This window comes from Suricata suricatta, chromosome 5, assembly GCF_006229205.1.
Source record: "Suricata suricatta isolate VVHF042 chromosome 5, meerkat_22Aug2017_6uvM2_HiC, whole genome shotgun sequence".
Lineage (NCBI taxonomy): Eukaryota > Metazoa > Chordata > Mammalia > Carnivora > Herpestidae > Suricata > Suricata suricatta.
The window spans coordinates 12,131,212-12,144,702 of record NC_043704.1 but is presented as its reverse complement, the minus strand read 5'-3'; the positions used below and the strand labels follow the sequence as shown (position 1 = coordinate 12,144,702).

Sequence of the window (13,491 nt, the reverse complement as noted above, 5' to 3'; positions counted from 1 at the left end):
GCCAGCATTTTCCTGGGACCCACACAGAAGCGTTATCTTAGGGAAACTTAAATGCAAGGGAGTATGTTTGGCATGTTGGTGTAACTGCACGGGGTGGAGCCAGGGGTACCTGAGGAGGTCTCAGAGCCAGGCAAGGATTTTAAACTGCATTCGGAATATAAGTTTATTTATTTTGAGAGAGAGAGGGAGAGTGAAGTAGGGGAAGGGCAAAGAGAGAGGGAGAGAAAATCCCAAGCAGGCTTCATACTGTCAGTTCAGAACCCGATGTGGAGCATGAACTCATGAATCATGAGATGATGACTTGAGCCGAAATCAAGAGTCAGATGCTTGGGGCACCTGGGTGGCTCAGTTGGTTGAGCGCCAACTTCAGCTCAGGTCATGATCTCACCATTCGTGAGTTCGAGCCCTGCATTGGTCTCTGTGCTGACAATTCAGAGCCTGGACCCTACTTTGGATTATGTGTCTCCTTCTCTCTCTGTCCCTCCTTCACTCATGCTTTTCTCTATCTCTCAAAAATAAATATATGTTAAAAAAAAAAAGTCAGGTGCCTAATTGACTGAGCCACCCAGATGCCCCTAAATTGCATTCTAATATTTACATATTTCTTAATGTTTTTTATTTATTTTTGAGAGACACAGAGAGAGCACAAGCAGGGAAGGGTCAGAGAGAGAGAGATGCAGAATCAAGCAGGCTCCAGGCTCTGAGCTAGCTGTCAGCATAGAGCCCGATGTGGGGCTCGAACCCACCAACTGTGAGATCATGACCTGAGCCGAAGCTGGACACTTAACTGACTAAGCCACCCAGGTACTCCTAAATTGCATTCTAAATCAGAGGGTGTATTAGCTTCCTACTCTTGCTGTAACAGAATACCACACATTTGATGGCTTAATACACACTCATTCTCTTTCAGCTCCAGAGAGTTTCATGGGACTGATGCCAAGGTGTTGGCAAAGCTGTCCTCCCTCCGGAAGCTCGAAGGGAGACTCCTTTTCCTTGCCTGTTCTGGCTTCAGGGGCCGTGTTCCTTACATCCCTGGGCTCAGGGCCCTCCATCCTCAAAGCCAGGAACATAACATCTCAGTCTTTTCCGTAGTCAACTCTTTCTGCTTCCTTCTTATAAGGAGCCTCCTGCTTGCATTTAGGCCCAACCCCGTTAATCCAGGATAATCTCATCGCAATGTGGGGAGTGAGAAAGAGGGCAGTGACCCCAGGGTTTCCAGGCTGAACCAGGTGCATGGTATCACCAGTCCCAGGGACGAGGGACAGTGGAGGAGGGACAGGCCTAAGGGTCCTGTGTAGAAATAAAGACAGTAAAGAAGAAAGAATTTGGATTTGGACACATTTTGCCTGAATGAATGAAAAGAAACAAACCAAACCAACAAGCTCAAGATAAAATGACATCTGGCTCAGGAAGTCACCTTCTGAGATTGGCAGGCAGCTCAGTGCACCTGCTTACTCTCTCTTCCCAGGTGATGTCCTATTTTCCCAAAGGTAAAGGGTCCCTTGAGCTTCCTAGGTACTTGGCTTCCTTAGCGCCCAGTATCAGCAAAGGAGCCTGAAGCAAACCCAAGTTGTGGGGTAAAAGCTGTGAGCACGTTTGCCCTCATCACATTTGTTTCCTCCATAGCATTCCCCATTACCCCATTTGTGGGGGGTAATGCGTTCATACGAACAAGCTAGATTGTGCCATCCATAATTTAACCTATGTGATATCTGTTCTTGATTCTTCAACATGAATTTTTTTTTTTAATTTTTAAATGTTTGTTTTTGAGAGAGAGACAGAGTGCAAGTGGGGAGGGGCAGAGAGAGAGGGAGACACAGAATCCAAAACAGGCTCTAGGCTCTGAGCTGTCATCACATGGCCCGACGTGGGGCTCGAACCCACGAACTGTGAGAGCATGACCTGAGCTAAAGTCGGCTGCTTAACCGACTGAGCCACCCAGGTGCCCCTTGGTATAAGTGTATTTTAAGAAACTTCTCCATGGTCACTTACTAGCACCTCTTCAGAAATCTGCTTTTTCAAAAAGACTTGCTACAAAGACTGAAAGCTGGAACTATTTTTACTGTATAAAAAATGTGAATATGACTCAACTAAAAGAGGATATTTGGCAACTGAGCCTGTAATAAAACCACATGAAGAATGCTAGAATCTGGAAGGCGTAAACATGCATGTGTGATCCAGTCATTATTTGTAATGGTTATGGATGATCCTGTGTAGCTTTTCAAAATTATTTCTCCAACATTTGTGGTATTTAATTTTTTTTAAGTCTCTGTAAGCAAAAGATTGATGCACATTTGGTGTAATTTGCAAGAAAAAATGTTTTAGAAGTTTCAAAAATAAAACTGACTTAGGAGAAAAGTAGGGTTTTCTGTTTGTTTCTTTTTCCAGTGGTTCATTTCAAAAGCATTAACTGCAAGTGTACTTCCTGGTCTCTTGAGAGTCTGGGTCAACGTTAAAGACACTCTATAAAGTCAATTTCACTTACCACGATCATATGTATATTATTATTGAATTAGCAATATGGTGATTCTGAACATATAAAAAATTAGTCCTACACGTTAAACTTTAAGAAAATAAATATGACCCCAAGTTGATTTTTAAATCAACTTGGACACACCAAGTTCTTCTAGAAAAGCTCATTAGAATGTTTACACTCTAATTTGGGATACTGCTTTGCCTTGCTGTATAATATTAAGAAAGTTATTAAAGCATTATAGAGGCATCTGGGGGGCTCAGTCAGGTTGGGCCTCTGGCTTTTGACTTCAGTTTGGTTCCTGATCTCATGGGTCATGGGATTGAGCCCCACATCAGGCTCTGCACTGACTATTCCTACTTGGGATTCTCTCCCTCCCTTTCTCTTTGCCCCTCCCTTCTTCTCTCTCCCTCTTTCAAAATAATTAAACATTTATAAAAAGCAATATGTACACTTGGAAAATATTTTTACTAGGATGTGGAGAATGAAAGCTTTCCCCCAATTGTCCATTGAACAGGTCTTGAAATTCTTTTTCCCTTTACCCTGATTTTTAAAACTTCAGTCAACTTTATCGAGGTGTACTTTATATATAATAAAATGCACCCAGTGTAAGTATGCAGTTCGGTGAGTTTTGGGTAGATGCACACTTGTTGCTGCGAGTATTACATGTGTTGCTCAGTCAAGGCATGGAGCATTTCCATTCCCTGGAAAGTTCTTTCCTGCTCTTCTCAGTGACTCACTCTTTAGCCAACCACTCTGGGAAGAAAAATGTAAAAACGAAGCTTTTCTTTTCTCGTCTATTGCCCTGTCCTAACACAGTTATGTCGCTTTTTCTCCCTCTTTCATTCTTGTTGTTTAAGCATCCTGGCAATTGACTAGGGAGAGGAGAACATGCCCCATTATTTTCTTATTCTTTCTCAATGACCTCTCATTCCTCTGTATCTAAAGTAACCATCCATCCATCCATCCACTTGTCTATCCATGCATCCATCCATCTATTCAACTATCCATGTATCTATCCATCCATCCATCTATCCATCCAACTACCCACCCATCCATCCATCCATCCATCCATCCATCTATTCATCCATCTGTGCATCCATCCATCTATCTATCCAACTGTCCATCCATCCATCTATCCATTTATCCATATATTCATCCATCCATCCATTCATCTATCCAGGCATCCATCAACCTATTCATCCATCCATCCATCCATCCATCCATCCATCCATCCATCCATCCATGTACCCAACATGTGTTGAATGTCTCTTCTGAGGCACAGACTACCAGAAATCCTGCCTTCCCTGACTTAGGTTCTAACAAGGAAGACAAACAGTTTAACAGCTATGCTAAAAAGTCAATACATATGACAAAGGGGAAGTATGACACACAGTGGGAGACTCAGCAGGCGTAGCTGGGAATGAGTCTCAGGGGAGAAGAGACATGAGTGATGCAACCGTAGGACAACTATCAGTGAGTCAGTTCATTATTTCAGGAATATTCATTGGTTGCTGCAGGCCGGGCATGGCGGTAGCTGCTAGTGATTCAGGACAGACATGGGCCTGCTCTCACGGGGTGCACTTCATTATGGAGTTAGCCTGGGCTGGGCTGGGGCAGTGCGATAATGGTCTAGGCACAGGGAACATGGGGGATGGTGCATAGGAAAGAGACAATATGGTGCGTGAGTTAGAAACCCTGAAAATTCCACAGGACCAGAGCTTAAATGTCAGCCAGGCAGGGGGTCCTGATGGTACTTAAGGACAGGGCTGTGAGCAGCGGCTACAGCACCCATGGGCTCTCACTCGCTGTGTAGAACGGGTATTGCCTCCCTAATCAGAATCTTGAAAAAGAAATGTTGAATGTAGACACCACATCTCAATCACTTTCAAATCATTTCTTTCTGCCTTTTGTAAACATAGCCATGATTAAAATGACCTTTCACGCACAGCAGAGAGGCAGTGCTGAGGAAAATGAGGTATGTGAGAATAAAATCCATCTACCTGATTGCCATGTAACTGTGGTGAGTCACAAGAGTGAGAATTTCAGATGTGAATTAAAGATTGCCAAGAGAGGTGGTATTACTTGAAAGAAAAAAAATTCCCTGCATGCCTTTAGAATCAGAAGACCAGAGAATTTGAGAAGGAATGTATTCCTTATGTAGGTTCTAACTTCTTCCTAAATAATTTTCAGGTTATTTATAGCCCCCTTCTGAATTGTTGACCTTGAGTGTCACTTGATAGGCACTTAATATATTGAGGCAAATACCCCAGAGTTCTGCAAACATAGGACAATACATTTAGAATATGACATACCCCAGCTGCTGATTCATTTTTTGGCCATAACATGTCCATATAGTGTAGTTAATCATTTGCAGCTTAATATTTGGGAAGATCTATTTCCTTTGTAGTGAATTCTGTGAATTTCACCGAAAATTAAAGCTCTCTGAAAATCGCCATCTCCCGTGGGCACTAATTCACACTCCATTCTGGAAATCTACAATCTTAAATGCTTGCTGGCTGCAAACCAATGCTCATAAACCAAATATTAATATCTGCATGAAATGTTAATACTTCTCCATTGATTACCACCCTTCACTTGGATTTAGTACACATTTCATGGGGGCCGGGTTTCTCTTCTTGGATGACCCTACACTGGTTACCATCAGTTCAGAAATATACTCTATTGGGGCACCTGGGTGGCTCTCAGGCAGGTGAGCCACTGACTCTTGATTTCTGCTCAGGTCACGGTCTTGTGGTTCATGGGTTGGAGCCCCGCGTTGGGCTCTGGGCTAACAGTGCAGAGACTGCCTGGGAATCTCTCTCTCTGCCTCTCCCCTGCTTGCTCTCTCTCTCTCTCTCAAAATAACCAGAAATAAACTTTTTTTTTAAACGTTTATTTATTTTTGAGAGGCAGAGAGAGAGAGGAGAGAGAGAGAGAGAGAGAGAGAGAGAGAGAGAGAGAGAGACAGAGCACGAGCAGGGGAGGGGCAAAGAGAGAGGGAGACTCAAATCCAAAGATATTTTCTTGACTTGTGATTTCTACTCATGGCTTTGTCGGCTTCATGGGCAGTGGGACTGTCTCCTTACATTTTCCCAGGTGGGCAAGGGGACCAACCCGAGTGTCCCGACATACGCTCCTACTTCTCCACCCATCAGGACCCTTCCCTTGGAATCAGCATACCTTTCATGGGGGCCCGGTTTCTCTCCTCGGATGACCTTTCAATCAGTGGCAAAAACTGACAACACGGTTGAATTTTATTCCAAGGTTATTTACAAAAGAGGATCCTGGGCCGGCAAACTGTGCTCATTGGTGGGCTCCCAGCTACTCAACATGAGGATAAATGGCAGCCACCTCCCTCACTAGGTGGTCAGTTAGGGACTCTGGTCAAGAATCAGATTTGGCCACCTGAGCGGTGAGTGGATTTTCCAACACGTTTCAAGGTCAAACATATAGGAGTTGAAAATACGCAAATTCTCCTGGACACGGCAGGAGGAGGTATTCATAAGAGAAAAAAAAGAACATGTGAATGCTCATGGAAAACGGCCCAATGTTAATCTTGATCAAGGTTAATGTCATCTGCTAGAGTTCAGCCAATAAACCCCGGGTTATCTAGGCCTCTGTGGACAGGTGCGGAAAGCACACCCCCATGTGTCATAAGGGCACCAGGGAAAAGACTGCTTGGCATTCAGACGGAAGGCTCAGAGACAGACTTTCAGAACCTAACTGGCCTTGGCTTTCAGTGTCTTGTGTGGACCTCTAACAGGAAAGACATTCCTCCAATTAACAATCAAAAATGTGGTTGTTTAGTGGAGCTGCTGGTTTTGCTGGTAAATAGGGTTTTCCTTCTCCCCCCCAACAAAGCAAGTACTCAGACTTCCGATTTCAGTTGTATCCATTTTCCCCTTTACTAGACGGTGTATGGTTAGTGTGTTAGCCCTCCGAGAACCGGGAGTCTCTAAACGGCAACTGGTGAAGGGAAGAGTCCTTTGGAGACCGCAGGATTAAAAGGGTTCACAGACCGAGCATCAGAAACAAAAGGGCACAAAGATCAACCTTGCCGTAAAGAGCATATTGTGTTGATTTATTATAGACTGCAGTTAAAAAAAATACGTTGAGGTTAGCCTCTCCAGTTTAAAAGCACTTAGCCAGGAACACTTGAACAGCTATGCAATGGTCTCTCCCTCACCTGCCCCCCCCACCTCACCAAGTACTGTAAACAGGGCTTTGAGAACATCTGGTCGATTTCTTGATATGAACGATCTAATGCATTTTGCTTCTTAAAGAAAACCATCTTCCAAATTCCCAAAGCATGCACGGTTACTGGGCGTTAGGTATCTCAAAATGACAACTTGTTATGGTATTGTAAGGCCAGAATAGAATACCTATTTACCAGACACACACGTTACAACTAGAAAAAAAAATCACAGACGCTCACCGAGTGTAACAATTCCATCAGGAATTAATGGGGAAAGGCACTGTGTCCCTAGCATTCCACCACACGTCTACTATCCACTTCACATGCTTTGAGTTCAAGTCCTGTCCAACATTTAACAGCGTCTTCTACAAGTCACAGGTGGGGTGATACTCTGACACGACTCTTCCACGGCCGTACTTTTCACCCGAGTACACGATGGGAATGGATATATGCCATCGGCTTTATTTACAAGTTTGTCTTGATGTCTTAGTGGGGTAAAAAAAAAATGTCAACCATCTCAACCAGGAGTTCCCCAGAAAAGTATTTTGGCTACGATTCATGTGTGCAAACCACCATGTAAAAGAAATAAATAGAACCAATGTCTGACCCAAAACACCTAACCTAAAATTTCTCACCCACAAAATGTTGGCAGTGAAACTGCTATTCTCTGAACTTTACGAAGCGAAACTCTACATGGGAATTTCAGATCGATTTCTTTTGCCAAAGCACAGGGGCCGTGTTGCATCGGATGGGATGCTGAGTGAACGTTATCCTGGGTGGAATCCCACATGGGCGTGCTGTCGCAGAGTCATGAATGTGGAAAGGCGATCGGTTTTCCAAATGCTTTCCTATCTTCCCAAAAGATGTGAAACAACAATGGCGTAACTCTATACACAAACAGAGGTTAGTTCTGAAAATCAGTAATATACATGCACAAACATTAGAACGTGGTGGGGAGAAAAATGAAAGGCTACAAATCCCACATTGCATGGTTGTTTCCACAGCCTTCCTGCACCAGACACTTTGTGGCTTCGAGGGGCCTCTTCCTACCAGTAGAGAGAGTCTGCCCCGTGGGCTGGCTGGAAACACAAGGCTCTCCCCACACCCAGGGATCAAGCTGCCCGTGACAGAAAACAGAACCTACCAGAAAAGAACAAGTACAAAACACTATCGGTTATCGGTTTTCTCGAGACGTGCCCAAATGTCCTCGTGCGATCACCTTAAACTTCAGTGATTGGCCCAGGACATTCCCCGGAAGCCGTGAACATTGACGGATGCACAGCGTTAGACCCAGAGGACGAAGCCTGGACCCTCCTCTGAGCAACGTGAACTGGAATTTCTGCCACAGCGATCACGGCTGCCACCTCCCCGGCTGTGAGCGGCCACTGCCACAGAAAAAGATTCCTCCCCGTGAGTGTGATTCGGAACACTTCTGCATCCGGGCTCCCCTTCAGCTTAAGTGGAGGGGCGTATATTCCGGCCTTCTGGTCTGGATAATTTTTGGTTTGGGTCTCTTCATTCTTTCCATCTCGTCCTCCTCCTCGTTCTCCTGATCGCTCTCGCATACGTGGACCACCACGCTGGGGGTGGTGTCAGTCGCCGCGTGCAACTCATACTTTTCCCCTGGGGAGACAAGAGAAATGCAGGGTGACTCGGGTGAGGGCTGGAGAGCCAGAAAGCGAGAGCAAACAGAAAAGCAAATAGGGGTCTGCTCGGCCAGGCTTCTGCGAACATTCAGTGGGGACCAAGGGACACAGCCAGATCTGCTCTGGATTGGGATTTCTTTGGTGGCTCTAGCAAAAAGAAAATTATATATACATACACAGAGAGAGTCACCATTACATGGTATTCTGCTTTCAGTCAAACACTGAATCCAGGCATATGAAAGCTATGGAAGAAGTATATTTTTTAATTATGCGTAATGTGTCCACCAGGCCTCTTAAAATACCCAGATGGCTTCCCGACTGTGGTGCGAGGAGCGCATGTTCAGGAAAAGACAGCGCATGAATAAAACACATTAGAGACAAGACATTGAGAGCCTTCCTCTACTTATTTTAAAGTTTATTTATTTATTTTGAGAGAGAGAGAGCTCACGAACTGTGAGATCATAACCTGAGCAGAAATCAAGAGTCAGGGGGCACCCGGGTGACTCGGTCAGTGAAGCATATGACTTTGGCTCAGGTCATGATCTCATGGTCCATGAGTTCAAGCCCTGCGTCAGGCTCTGTGCTGACAGCTCAGAGCCTGGAGTCTGCTTCAGATTCTGTGCCTCCTTCTCTCTCTGCCCCTCCCCTGTGTGTACTCCCTCTCTCTCTCTCTCTCTCAAAAATAAGTAAACATTAAAAAAATAAAAGAAGTCGAGAGTTGGATGCTTAATCGACTGAGCCAGCCAGGCGCCCCAAGAACCTCCCTCTTGAGGCTCCCACCAAGGCAGCTTGCAACGGAGACAGGGCACAAGGGGCCACATGGGGACACAATTAGGGCTACTTGAACCAGGTGCTCTGGAAACATCTGTGACCACAACATCCTTTTCCATAGGACAACTTCCACCCCCTGGAGCAAGGAGCACCCTGCAATTCTAAGTCAGCCTTAGTGTGACCACATTTAGTCCAGCTCTGGCCACTCTGGCCCAGCAAGGGTGGGCTGAGTTGTCTGTAACTGAGAAGCAATCTACGGTGCTGGTCTGGCTGCATCTTCAGGGCCGAGGGAAGTCGTGGCCACCACGTGGGCTGCGATTCCCTCCACTCTGGACCCAGAGCCCACGGGGCACATTCCTCACATTCCTGTGAACCTCCAGGGCCTCCTCTGAGAAATGGGATAATAACAGCACGGACCTGACAGCTGACTGGGTAAGAGCAAGCAGAGTTCTTAGGACCCAGTGCACAGTACACAGGCCCCTTAAGTGTCAGCCAGCTTTACTAATGATTACTAAAAGGGCGTGGATCCTTACTAGTGGGAAGTGGGGAGTAGTAGAGATGCTATGGTTTAAGTGGGTGGGAAGGGGGGGTGCTGCGGCTCGATCCACCCTGTAGGGGTACAGCGGAGGTGAAGGGGGGGGTTTCCTTCAGGTTCTGTGTGTTCTTCTCCAGCCCGATTCCAGACCTTCTTGGCTGGCTGCTGCTTTGGGGACTCCTCTGAACACGAAGGCACTTTTCCTCATAAAAAAGGTAATTAATTGCGGGGTCTCTATCTGGAATGTCACTGGCAATTGCATCTGAGAAGGTGAGCAAGGCTTCGCTCTGTCAGGGAGGGACTTAAGGTGGAGGGTCATAAGATCACATCCGGTCAAGATCACTTCCGGTCAAGATCCTGCCTGGTCAGGGTCCTTATCTACCTACCAATCAGCCAGCGTCCAGAAAGCTTTGGTGGAGTGCCAGATTTGCAGAATCTTTGCAATCTTGCTGGCTGTGCTTCACAGCCAACAATGCAACCTTGTCCCAGTTCACTGTTACGTAAACTAAGCGTGAATGGATTTGATGATGCCTATTTTCTGAAAGGGCTTCTCAAAGCAGCCTTCTGGAAAGGAGTGGTAGGTTCTGGAGCGTGGAGAACTGCCTTTAGCAGCACTTCTCGGCCCTGGAGGTGTGGCACCTCCCCCAGATGCAGGACCCACTCTGTCTAGCCTCTCGGCGGACTCCATCCAGCCCTCAGCTCGGCCAAGGCACCTTGGCCGGGAGCTTGTGCTTCCTCGGACTGGCCAGATCCATCTTGACCTTCATCACGCCACCATGAGCAGTAAGTAATGGGATTCTAGCTTTCTTCTGCAAAGGGAACTTCTGCTGGGGCGGTGTTTTCAGAAACATAATCTTTTCAACACGAAACTGCTGATGGTCCATGAAATCAAACCCTCAACCCAAAGGGATATCATCAGATGTCTGGTCAAGAATCAATGAGGAGCTGACGGCCTCAGTATTTGTCTGTTCTATGGACAGGGCAGGAGGATGAACTCAAACTGCTTCACCCCAAGACAGCCCTCGCACCTGCCCACTCGCCCAAAACCCAGCAGGTAGGACAGGAACCACTGACATCTTATTGTTTCCAGAAATCGGGTGTTGGGCGCTGCCTACGGGCCAGGCACGGATCGAAGTGCTTTCTACACAGTGATCTCACCTACGGCTCACAACTCCGCTGGGCGATACCCACTGTATGGAGAAGAAGACTGAGGCCAGGGTGCCTGTCATCTCCCTGAATATTCATACCTTCCTCCCATCAGAGGACTGGAGCCCCTGCTCTCTCAGCGGGGGAGCACCCCAATGGGGCCAAGAGGGGGCTTGCACGACTGAGGCTCCTTCACTATGCGCTAGGGTGCCCTTGAACATTCAAAGGGGCAGGTGAGAATCAGATCAATGGCCTTGACTAAAAATGAAATTTCTAAAGTGTAGGGCGGTGTGTTGTCCTGTTCCAAGTCTAATTGCTCCTCCTGGAGTGATACGACCTGGGATTGAGTCTCGAGCTGTCCACACAGGCTGCGCTCAGTGGGCGACGGGAAGGATTCCCATGATAGCAGCCATGAGGGGTCACGGGGCTCGGTTCCCATGACCGACCGGCTAAGGAAGGAGCCCAGAGGCAGGCAAGTGTGTGTGCTCCCAGCAACTTGAGTTACAGATGCAGAGGAATGCAAGTGGCAACAGTTCACAAAATGTGGGGCCCTGGGGAGAGCGGGGAGGCCGGTAAGCATCCCTGCCTGGGCCCCTGAGCACCACCTCTGCCCCTCCGTCTCCCTGCCCCCGCCCGAGAGCACCGCTTACCTGGCCCTAGCTTGGAGATAGCGTATAACAGATCATAATTTATGACAGGAGTAGCATCTTCTACTTGCTTCCAACCAACTGGCGGCGAGGCAGGAGGAGAGATCAGAAACTGCTTGTCTGGATTTGGGGGCGCCAGGTGGGAACTTCCTATGTGTAAAGTCTGCGGAGAGAAAGGAATACAGGCGGATAGTTTCTGGAGGAAAGAACCTGAGCTGGGGCGCCTGGGTGGCTCAGTCGGTTAAGCGTCTGGCTTCAGCTCAGGTCATGATCTCACTGTTGTGGGTTCAAGCCCCATGTTGGGCTCTGTGCTGACAGCTAGCTCAGAGCCTGGAGCCTGCTTCAGATTCTGAGTCTCCCTCTCTCTCTCTGACCCTCCCCTGCTCGTGCTGTCTCTGTCTGTCTCTCAAAAATAAAAATAAAAAAAAACACTAATTAAAAAAAAAAAGACCTGAGCAAGGCGACAGCACTTGGCAACAGCTTGGGGAAGGACAGGCGTGAAAGGACAAGCCTATGACAGGGCAGCAGAACGCTTGCAGTTCAGGGGGGGCTTGTGACCCGGTCCGCGTGGAGAAGGTAAAAAAGGGGTGACAGCGCACGCATGGTTGGCGCCCCCTCCCAGGACTGGGACCCACAGTCACTGGGACTGCAAGGAATCCCCACGGACCCAGACTGGTGGCAAACTAGAACCACCATTGTAGTAGAAATGGAAAAAATAAAGCACTGTTGTTGAGGCCAGAGGGATCTCGGCCATTTCTTCCAGCTCCTGAGATCACGAAGGTGGAACAGAAGCTCCAAAAGGCTAAGCCACAGTTGTAAGAGGAGACAGCTTCTGGAAGGGCAAAGCAGGGAGGGGGTCCTAGGGCTCCCGCCCGCCCAGTGGCACCCCACAATTCCCGCCCTCTGGGGTTCCAGATCAGATGCCAAAAGCAAGGAAGGAAAAAAAGATCCGTCTTCCAGGAGATTAAAAAAAATAATAGTATCTTGAGAATGCAAGCAGGTGCAGCCACTCTGGAAAATAGTATGGAGCTTTGTCCAAAAAAATTAAAAATAGAACTGCCCTTTGGCCCAGTACCCTATGACCCAGCAATTGCACTAGGAGGTATTTGTCCGAAGGATGCAGGCCCGCTGTATGAAGGGGCATGTGCACCCCGATGTTTACAGCAGTGCTATAGCCAGATGATGGAAAGGGCCCAAATGTCATTCATCAACTGACAAATAAAGAAAATGTGGTATATATGTGTATATATATATAGGCTACCAAAAAGAATGAAATCTTGTCATTTGCAACAACGTGGATGGAACTAGGGGGTATTTTGCGAAGCAAACTTAGTCAGAGAAAGACAAATATCATGTGACTTCATATGTGGAATTTAAGATACAGAAGAGATGACCGTAGGGGAAGGGAAGCAAAAATAATATAAAAACAGGGAGGGGGACAAAACATAAAAGACTCAAACTGAGGGTTGCTGGAGGGGTTGCGGGTGGGGGGATGGGCTAAATGGGCGCGGGGCATTAAGGAGGACGCTTGTTGGGACGGGCACTGGGGGTTATACGTAGCGGATGAATCGCTGGATTCTACTCCTGAAATCATTATTGCACTAGACGCTAACTAACTTGGATGTAAATGTTTAAAAAATTAAATTAAATTAAAAAAACTAAAAAATAATCGTATGAAACAATAACCTTTGATGCTAGTTTGAGCTTAAAAGGCCTATCCGTGTGGTTAGAGGGCTGTCCAGAGGGATGGTATATCAAAATCTTACCAGTTCTGGGTTTTCTTTGGATCTCGATATTCCACTACGCCTCAGCCACCAAAGTTTCCCACTGAGCATGCATTTACTTTCATCATCAGAAAAAGTTGTGGAAGGACTAAGTCACTATGAAGATCCAAGGTCAAAACCTTTGCCTCGAACATACCACCAGGGGGCAGGGCATCCCAGCTCTAATTTATATTTGCTTCTCCCACAATCTGGAAGCCTCTCCACAGGGCCCACTGCGATGCTGGCCTGGGGAGCTCCGAGCCCCAGCGGGGGCGGGCTGTAACCAGAAAGCAGCGTCTGAGAAGCTCCTTC

The 13,491-nt window shown here is 47.0% G+C and overlaps 1 protein-coding gene across 1 annotated transcript in view; it reads right to left on the bottom strand.

Annotated features, from left to right (window-relative positions):
* Window positions 1-6,356: 6,356 nt before the first annotated feature.
* Window positions 6,357-13,491, bottom strand: part of RCAN1 (regulator of calcineurin 1) — a 9,928-nt gene continuing 2,793 nt past the window's right edge. The window contains exons 2-3 of the mRNA XM_029938661.1: window positions 11,420-11,651; window positions 6,357-8,294 (exon numbers count right to left, since the gene is read on the bottom strand). Of these exons, the coding sequence (XP_029794521.1) occupies window positions 8,122-8,294; window positions 11,420-11,651 (405 nt within the window). The 3' untranslated portion in view covers window positions 6,357-8,121. The remainder of the gene's footprint in view (window positions 8,295-11,419; window positions 11,652-13,491) is intronic.